The 9,869-nt window shown below is 47.4% G+C and overlaps 2 protein-coding genes across 3 annotated transcripts in view; both read left to right on the top strand.

The window, feature by feature from the left end:
• LOC108515264 (aflatoxin B1 aldehyde reductase member 3) overlaps positions 1-9,869 on the top strand; it is a 23,369-nt gene that overhangs the window by 8,918 nt on the left and 4,582 nt on the right. The gene's annotated exons all lie outside the window — the stretch shown is intronic.
• On the top strand, positions 6,316-7,537 carry LOC108515268 (aflatoxin B1 aldehyde reductase member 3-like). The gene has a single exon (XM_017851984.1). The coding sequence runs from the start codon at positions 6,868-6,870 to the stop codon at positions 7,096-7,098; it is 231 nt and encodes a 76-aa protein (XP_017707473.1). The 5' UTR covers positions 6,316-6,867; the 3' UTR covers positions 7,099-7,537.

Genomic DNA, 9,869 nt, shown 5'->3' with positions numbered 1-9,869 from the left:
CCTCCTCCTCCCTCCCCTTCCCTTCCCTTTCTTTTTTTGACAGAGTCTAGTTCTGTCACCCACATGGAATGCAGTGGCACGATCTTGGCTCACTGCAACCTCTGCCTCCCGGGTTCAAGAGATTCTCCTGCCTCAGCCTCCCGAGTAGCTGGGACTACAGGCGCCCGCCACTACCCCGGCTAATTTTTGTATTTTTAGTAGAGATGGGGTTTCACTGTGTTGACCAGGCTGGTCTCGAACTCCTGACCTCGTGATCTGCCCGCCTCAGCCTCCCAAAGTGCTGGGATTACAGGCGTGAGCCATAGCACCTGGCCTGGAGGTCACATTTCAACATGGGATTTGAAGCGGAGGAAACATTCAAACTGTATTAATGTGGAACATTTTTAATATTCTATAATCTCGGCAATGGCTTTCCTCTTGTCTTAGCTAAAGCCTCCTGTCTTTTCATCCACAACTTTCTCAGTGGTGGTTCTGGGCTTCTTTTTATTGGGCTTGGGGGCAAGGGCAGCGGGGTCCACATTTTCCTCAGAACACCCCTACACCCCTACTCCAAACAGGAGGCACTCAAGGCTGGGAAAGGAAAATCCCAGGTGTGGTGGTTACTGTTTGACCATTGCAGCAAAATCCCTCCAGCCGTGGGCAGGGCAGCAGGCAATACTTGGAGGAGCCCCTTAAAATGATAAAAGGGGCCCAACTTGGAAATTTAGATAACACTACTCATCCAAAAGCCTGACCCCAAGAAAAGTCCCATTTGCTGGCCAGAGGGAGACACCCTACAGACAAAATTTATTCTTTATAAAAAGAAGTCAACCCCTGATTCTTTTTATCCATACAACATAGATTCTCCCTGATGTGCGGTGGTCTGTCAGTTATCTTTGGACAATAAAGCACACCAAAATTCAATTGCTTAAAATGACAAAATCCCCCAAGATGGTGAGAAAATTCAACATAATCCTTGTCCAAATCCCAACTGGCTTTTTTTTTTTTTCTTCAAGATGGAGTCTCACTCTGTCTCCCAGGCTAGAGCGCTGTGGCGCAATCTCGGCTCATTGCAACCTCCATCTCCTGGGTTCAAGTGATTTTTCTTGCACAGCTTCCTGAGAAGCTGGGATTACAGGTGTGAGCCACCCACCTGGTTAATTTGTGTATTTTTGTAGAGACTGGGTTTTGCCATGTTGTCCAGGCTGGTCTTGAACTCCTGACCTCAGTTGATATGCCCCTCTTGGTGCCTCGAATGCTGGGATTACAGGCACGAGCCACCACGCTCAGCCAGCTTTTTTTTTTTTTTTTTTTTTTTTTTGAGACCACAGCCATTGGAAAACTGGTTCTAAAATTCACAGGGAAATTCAGGGCACCCAGGATACCCAAAATATGCTTGACAAAGAACACAGTTGGAGGACTGACACTTTCTGATTTCAGAACTTACTACAAAACTACATAGCCGGGCGTGGTGGCAGGCGCCTGTAATCCCAACTACTCGCAAGGCTGAGGCAGGGAGAATTGCTTGAATCTGGGAGAGGAAGGTTGCAGTGAGCCGAGATCAGGCCACTACACTCCAGCCTGGGTGACACAGTGAGACTGCATCTCCAAACAAAACAAAACCAAAAACAAGCAAATAAACAAAAAAAAAAAACAACTACAGTGCTAAAGACAGGGTGGTCCTGGCATAAGGCTAGACATAAATCAATGGATTAGAATTTAGACTCCAGCAGTAAACCCTTTCATATATTGTCAATTAATTTTAAAAAGTGTCAAGACAATTCAACAAGGAAAATAACCATCTTCAGGCCGGGTGCGGTGACTCACGCCTGTAATCCCAGCACTTTGGGAGGCCGAGGTGGGCAGATCACGAGGTCAGGAGATCACGACCATCCTGGCTAACACAGTGAAACCCCATCTCTACTGAAAATACAAAAAATTAGCCCGGCGTGGTGGTGGGCACCTGTAGTCCCAGCTACTCGGGAGGCTGAGGCAGGAGAGTGGTGTTAACCTGGGAGGCAGAGCTTGCAGTGAGCCCAGATCGTGCCACTGCACTCCAGCCTGGGCAACAGAGCGAGATTCTGTCTCAAAAATAAATAAATAAATAAATAAATAAAAGAAGAAGAAGAAAATAACCATCTTCAACAACATCTAGATATTTGCAAGTAAGAGAATGAAGTCGGACCCCTTTCTCATACCATACATAAGAAAATAAACACAGCATGAGTCATAGACCTAAATCTATGGGCTAAAATTATAAAAACTTAGAAAAAAATACAGGGCCACGATGGTGGCACACTCCTGTAATCCCAGCTACTCAGGTGGCTGAGGCACCAGAATCATGTGAGCCCAAGAGGCAGAGGTTGCAACGAGCCAAAATTGTGCCACTCCAGTCTTGGTGACAGAGTGAGACTGTGTCTCAAAGAAAGAAAAAGAAAATATAGGGATAAATCTTGTGGCCTTGGATTGGGCAATTGTTCCTCAGAAGCACACACAACAAAAGAGAAATTAAATTACACATCATCAAAGTTTAGAACTCTTTTGCTTTAAAGACTGCATAAAGAAAGTGAGGCTGGGCGTGGTGGCTCACGCCTGTAATCCCAGCACTTTGGGAGGCCGAGGCGGGCGGATTACTAGGTCAGGAAATCGAGACCATCCTGGCTAAACACGTGAAACCCCGTCTCTACTAAAAACACAAAAAAATTAGCCGGGGGTGGTGGCGGGCGTTGACTGCAGGAGTTTGAGAGCCTTTCCCCATACCATACACAAAATATTAACCCAAACGAATCAGCCACCTCAATGTATAAGGTAAAACTGTAAAACTCTTAGAAGAAAATACTGGAGTAAGTATGACTTTGGATTAGGCAGTGGTTTCTTAGATATTGACACCTAAAGTACACGTGACAAAAGAAAAAGTAAAGTCAACACCATCAAAGTTTAGAATGTTCGTGCTTCAGAGAACACTATCAAGAAAGTGAAAAGACAACCCATAGAATGGGATAGTATTTTGCAAATCACGTATCTGTTAAGGAACTTGTAGCTAGAAAAGAGACAGGACTCTTACAACTTAATAAAAGAAAAGACCCACTCAGGTGCAGTGGCTCACGCCTGTAATCCCAACACTTTGGGAGGCTGAGGAGGGAGGATCCTTTGAGGCCAGGAGTTCGAGACTAGCCTGGCCAACAAGGCGAGATGCTGTCTCTACTAAAAATACAAAAATTAGCCAGGTGTGGTGGCACATGCCTGTAATTCCAGCTATTCAGGAGCTGAGGCAGGAGAATTGCTTGAACCTGGGAGGCCAAGGTTGCAGTGAGCAGAGATCACACCACTGCACTCCAGTCTGTACAACAGAGGAAGAGTTCGTCTCAAAAAAAAAAAAAAAAAAGTGAATGCTTACATTATTGATTTGAGATATTTCTTCTTTTAAATGTCAAAGTCATGCTATAAATTTCCCTCTTAGCACTACTGTGGCTGCATCTCAGAAAATTTGACATGTCATGCTTTTACTTTCATTCAGTTCAAAATATGATCTAATTTTCCTTGAGATTACATCTTCGATCCATGGGTAATTTAAAATCCAAATATGTAGGGATTTTCCAGATATCATCCTGTTATTATTTTCTATTTTTCCTTTTTATTCTATTTATTTATTTACCTATTTACTTATTTTCAGCTCCTTCTCAGGCTCTAAGTTCTGTTATTATTTTCTAGTTTAATTCCCTTGTGTTCAGAGATGTACTTTGTATTATGTAAATCCTTTGAAATTTATGTGTTCATTTATTTCTTTTCTTTTTTTCCCCTTTTCTTTTCTTTCTTTTTTTTTTTTGAGTCGGAGTCTCACTCTGTTGCCCAGGCTGGAGTGCAGTGGTGCGATCTCGGTTCACTGTAACCTCCACCTGCTGGGGTCAAGCAATTTTCCTGCCTCAGCCTCCAGAGTAACTGGGATTATAGGCATAAGCCACCACCCCCGGCTAATTTTTGTATTTTTAGTAGAGATGGAGTTTCACCATACTGGCCAGGCTGGTCTAGAGAACCCCTGACCTCAGGTAATCTGCCTGCCTCAACCTCCAAACGTGTTTGGATTACAGGCGTGAGCTACCACACCCGGCCTGTTAATTTATTTTTGTTATTTTCTTTTTTAGATGGAATCTCACTCTGTTGCCCAGGCTGGAGTGCAGTGGCATGATCTTGGCTCATTGCAACCTCTGTCTCCCAGGTTCAAGTGATTTTCCTGCCTCAGCCTCTCGAGTAGCTGAGATTACAGGTGCATGCCACCATGCCTGTCTATTTTTTATATTTTTAGTAGAGATGGATTCTCACCATGTTGACCAGGCTGATCTGGAACGCCCGACCTCAAGTGATCTCCCTGCCTCTGTCTCTCAAAGTGCTGGGATTACAGATGTGAGCCACCACGCCCGGCCTCTTTTGCATGTATTAAGACTTGTTTTATGCCTCCAAAGACGGTATATCTTGGTGGATGTGCACTTGAATGCACATTCTGCTGTTGCTGGGTATTTCATTCATGTTGTTTATGTGGAATTGGTTAAATAGCGTTATTCAAGTCTTCTTTTTTTTTTGAGATGGAGTCTTGCTCTGTCACCCAGGCTGGAGTACAGTGGCACGATCTCGGCTCACTGCAACCTCTGCCTCCTGGGTTCAAGCAATTCTTTGCTTCAGCCTCCCAAGTAGCTGAGATTACCGCGCCACCACGTCTGGCTAACTTTTTGCATTTTTAGTAGAGACGGGGTTTCACCATCTTGGCCAGGCTGGTCTTGAACTCCTGACCTCGTGATCCACCCACCTCAGCCTCCCAAAGTGCTGGGATTACAGGTGCAAGCCACGGCGCCTGGCGTGTTCAAGTCTCGTATACCTTTACTGAGTTTCTGTAAATTATGACTGATAACTGTTCTACAACTGTTGAGAGTGGTGTGTTGAAACCTCCAACTATAATTTTGTATTTGTCTATTTCTTCTTAAGTTCTATTATTGCTTTTCATGCATTTTGATGCTCTACTTTTATTTGCATATACATTGAGGATTATATTTTCTTTGTTAATTGACCTCTTTGTCATGACATGTCCCTCTTTGTCTTTGGTAGGTTTTTGTCGTTGTTGTTGTTGCTATTGTTGTTGTTTTGAGACAGGGTCTCAATCTGCTGCCCAGGTTGGAGTGCAGTGGCATGAACACAGCTCACTGTAGCCTTGACTTCCCAGGCTCAGCTGATCCTCCCACCTCAGCCTCCTGAATAACTGGGACCACAGGCACATGCCACCACATTGTGATAATCTTTAAAAATTTTTTCTTGTAGAAATAAGATTTCTCTGTGTTGCCCAGGCTGGTCTCAAACTCCTGGGCTCAAGCAATCCTCCCTTTTCAGCCTCCCAAAGTGCTGAGATTACAGGTGTCAACCACTGTGTGGGCCAGTATTTTTTGTTTTGAAATCTACTTTGTCTGATATTGACGTAGCCATTCCAATTTTTAAAAATTTAGTTTTGTCAAGGTATGTCTTTTCCCATCTTTTTACCTTTTTCCTTTCTTTTCTTTTCTTTTTTTTTGAGACAGAATTTTGCTCTTGTTACCTAGGCTGGAGTGGAGTGCGATCTCGGCTCGCGGCAACTTCCGCCTCCCAGGTTCAAGCGATTCTCCTACCTCAGCCTCCCAGGTAGCTGGGATTACAGGCATGCACCACCACACCCGGCTAATTTTGTATTTTTAGTAGAGACGGGGTTTCTCCATTTTAGTTAGGCTGGTCTCCAACTCTTGACCTCAGGTGATCCGCCCCCCTTGGCCTCCCAAAGTGCTGGGATTACAGGCGTGAGCCACCATGCCTGGTCCATCTTTTTTACTGTTCACTCACTCTGTTTATATATTTCAATAGTTTTCTAATATTTACTATATAGTTGGGTTTTGCTTTTTTATCCATTCTAACAATCTCTGCCTTTTACTTGTAAGTATTTTTTCATTTATATTTAATGTAATTATTGATATGATTAGGCTTAAATTAATCTTGCTGTTGGTTTTTCATTTGTTCCATCTGTCTATTTGTCTTTTTTTTTTTTTCTTTTGTATTTGGAGACAGATTTGCCCTCTGTCACCCAGGGCAGAGTGCAATGGAGCTATTACAGCACACTGCAGCTGGGCATTGGTCCATTTTTCTATCTTCTTTTTTCTTTTTTTCTTTTAAGACAGGGCCTCCCTATGTTGCCAGGCTGGGCTCAGTCTATTCTCCTGCCTTGATCTCCCAAAGTGTTGAGATTACAGGTGTAAGTCACCACAGTCAGTCAGTTTTTTATTTTTATTTTTATTTTTTTATTTTTTCCACTTAGGTACAGAATTCAATGCCAACAGTTCTTTTCTTTCAAGACTTTAACCATGTCACTCCACGGGGACTCTGTCTTAAGCCTTTGGTAAGCCTCGTCCTCCTGAACCGCAGGGCAGGCAGGTGGAACAGCCCTTAGGTCCACCTCACTCCTTAAGCTCCCTCCTGGAGGAGACAGAGACCTGGGACAGCTCCCGGGCGGGCGAGGCCCAGGGATGGGGGGCGACGGGGCAGGGAGGAGTCCCCGCCCTTGGGGATCGTCGCCACCCTTGGACCCCCTCACCCTTGCGGACGTTGAGGAGTGTTAAAATCGCCAAGACGTGAGTCACCGGTAGGAAGCCACAGCCATTTCGCCTCTTGCTTGGTGCAAGTGCAGACGGTCCTCGTGGTTGAGCGCGGAGTCCAGCGCGTGGGCGGTGTTGGGCACCTTCTGCCGCGCCCTCAACCCCACTCCGCGGTGGGCGGGGCCCGAGCCAGTCCCTAAAGCCACGCGGCCGCCAGCTCCGGGGCTGGTGCTTCCGACCGCTGCGCGCTGCGCCCGGGCTGTCGCAGAATCCCGTTGCCGCCGTCATGTCCCGGCAGCTATCGCGGGCCCGGCCCGCCACAGTGCTGGGCGCCATGGAGATGGGGCGCCGCATGGACGCGCCCACCAGCGCCGCAGTCACGCGCGCCTTCCTGGAGCGAGGCCATACCGAGATAGACACGGCCTTCCTGTACAGCGACGGCCAGTCCGAGACCATCCTGGGTGGCCTGGGACTCGGGCTGGGGGGCAGTGACTGCAGAGGTAACACTGGCCCCTGATCCTCCCCCTGCACCGTGCACAGCTGAGCCTGTCCACAGCCGTGCACCGCCCAGCTCTCCCTGGCCCCAGGCAGCACCCACGGCTTTGTTCCCCACCCCCAACCCCCGTCCACCTCTCAGCCCTGGGAACCCCAGGCTCCTCAGGCACATCTAGCTCTGGACAACTGGACAGTACTTTGTCTGGACTCCGTTTCTCTCGTCTTCCGAGAGGTAGCCACCACCCTCACTGACGCCTGGATGACTTGGTCTCGCCTGGAATAACTTGGCTAGCCCATCTCTGGAGCACGAAAAACATTGGAATCTGGCATTGTGCAGCTCCTGTCCCAACCTGTGCCCTGCAGGTGCCCTTGACGGGCCTGATCTGCAGAAATTCTGTGCTTATCGCCTGGCACTCCCTGGCACAGTCCGAAATCAGAGTTTAGACCCAGCACACTATCTGCTTGCTCCTACGCTCAGCCAGCCTGCTCAGGGACCTGGACTTTGCTCTGAGTACCTTGTGGTACTCACAATGGTACCTCACCAGGGTGGCAACGCCCGGAAACCTTGCCAGCTCCCTTAGCATGATGGGGAATTGGGTGTGGTACAGGGTCTCACTGCCCTCTCTGTGGGAGGCTCTGTCTGAGGCTATTGGAGGGAAATGGGCACTAACCCACTCCAGGAAGTTCGAATTCTAGAGATGGCTGGGGAGCCAAGTGAACCCTTTTTGGGAGGGACCCCGTGAAGAAAGAATGGATAGGAGTTTGCCAGGAGGAGTAAGAGGGGCAAGGGCGTCAGGGCAGTGGGCATGGGTGTGGAAAGGCAAATGTGATTTGGCAACGCTGAGGGTGCAGGTGTAGCCCTAGGGGAGGATGTGTGTAAAGGGGCAGGAGGAGCCACCCTCAGTCTGATGCCACGTGCAGTGCTTAGGCCGATGCCTGGCAGGCACATAGTGAGGGCTGGGAAATGTTAGCTGTTTCTTTGTTCTTAATATTAGCACCATTTCCTCCTTCCACTCTGAGTGTCTGAGTGGAGACTTGTCCATTTCTTCTTTGATTCACCAAATGGTACATTCCAAACAAAAGAAGCCTGTGCCCGCATCTCAGTGCCACGCTCTTTCTAGATCACCTGACTGCCACTTGGTGAGAGCTCTGATCTTATTTCCGGGTTTTTTTTTTTTTGATACAGGGCCTTGCTCTTTTACCCAGGCTGGAGTGCAATAGTGCGATCATGGCTCATTGCAGCTTTGACCTCTCAGGGCTCAAGCCATCCTCCCACCTCCGCCTCCTGAGTAGCTGGGACTAACACAGACCTGTGCCACCACACCTGGCTAATTTTTTGTATTATTCATTGAAACCAGAGTCGCACTTTGTTGCCCAGGCTGGTCTCCAACTCCTGGGCTCGAGTAATCCTCCTGCCCTGGCTTCCCAAAGTGCTGAGATTACAGGTGTGAGCCAACACAGATCTGTACCCTCTGCCTGGCCCTTATTTCTGACTTTTTAATTTTCTTTTTCAAACCTGCTTTGTCTTCTGTCTTTGAGTCCCAGGTTGGCTGGTGAAAGTCCTCAGATCTCAGATCTGAAGTTAATTTCAATTGAGAAGCAGAGGGGTGGAGGTGGCATGGAAAAATCCCAAATGAATAGTTCCACAAACCTGCCCTCTCCCAGGTCTCAAGGGCTCCAGTGACTGCCCTCCTGCCAGCCTAAGTGACTTTCTAAGTGTGAAAAGTGGAAAGAGGACTCTCCACTCCCCTGTTATTCCAGCCCCCTAGGATCTAGGATTCTTTTTTTAATTTTTCTTTTGAAACAGGGTCTCATTCTGTCATCCAGGCTGGAGTGCAATGGCACAATATTTGCTCACTACAGCCTTGACCTCCTAGGCTCATGTGATCCTCTAACTCAGTCTCCCAAGTAGCTGAGATTAACAGGAATGTGCCACCATGCCCGGCCAAATTTTGTAATTTTTGCAGAAACGGGGTTTCACCATTTTGCCCAGGCTGGTCTCAAACCCCTGGGCTCAAGAAATCCACCCTCCTGGGCCTAAGTGTTGGCCTTATGGGGGTGAGCCACTGTGCCTAATCTCCAAATAGGATTTTTTTTTTTTTTTTGACACAGAGTCTGGTTCTGGCCCACAGGCTGGAATGTAGTGACAAGATCTCGGCTCACTGCAACCTCTGCCTCCTGGGTTCATGCGATTCTTGTGCCTCAGCCTCCCGAATAGCTGGGATTACAGGTTTGAGCCACTGAACCCGGCCTCCAACTAGGATTCTTAATAGGGGGCAGGGAGAAGAGTGTTAAGCTTTCTTTTTTTTTTTTTTGACAGTCTTGCTCTGTTGCCCAGGCTTTACTGCAATGGAATGATCTAGGCTCGCTGCAACCTCTACCTCCCAGATTCATGCAATTGTTTCTTTCTTTCTTTCTTTCTTTCTTTCTTTCTTTCTTTCTTTCTTTCTTTCTTTCTTTCTTTCTTTCTTTTTTTTTGAGACAGACTCTCGCTTTGTTGCTCAAGCTGGAGTGCAGTGGTACGATCTCAGCTCACTGCAAGCTCCGCCTCCCAGGTTCATGCCATTCTCCTGCCTCAGCCTCCCGAGTAGCTGGGACTACAGGTGCCCACCACCATGCCCAGCTAATTTTTTGTATTTTTAGTAGAGACAGGGTTTCACCATGTTAGCTAGGATGGTCTCGAACTCCTGACTTTGTGATCCGCCTGCCTCAGCCTCCCAAAGTGCTGGGATTACAGGTGTGAGCCACCACACCCGGCCGGTTCATGAAATTCTTTTTTTTTTTTTTTTTTTT

The sequence above is a fragment of the Rhinopithecus bieti genome, unplaced genomic scaffold (genome assembly GCF_001698545.2).
Source record: "Rhinopithecus bieti isolate Rb0 unplaced genomic scaffold, ASM169854v2 scaffold_33652, whole genome shotgun sequence".
NCBI classification, from domain to species: domain Eukaryota; kingdom Metazoa; phylum Chordata; class Mammalia; order Primates; family Cercopithecidae; genus Rhinopithecus; species Rhinopithecus bieti.
The sequence above is the reverse complement of the archived record's forward strand: the minus strand, read 5'-3'. Positions and strand labels throughout refer to the sequence as shown.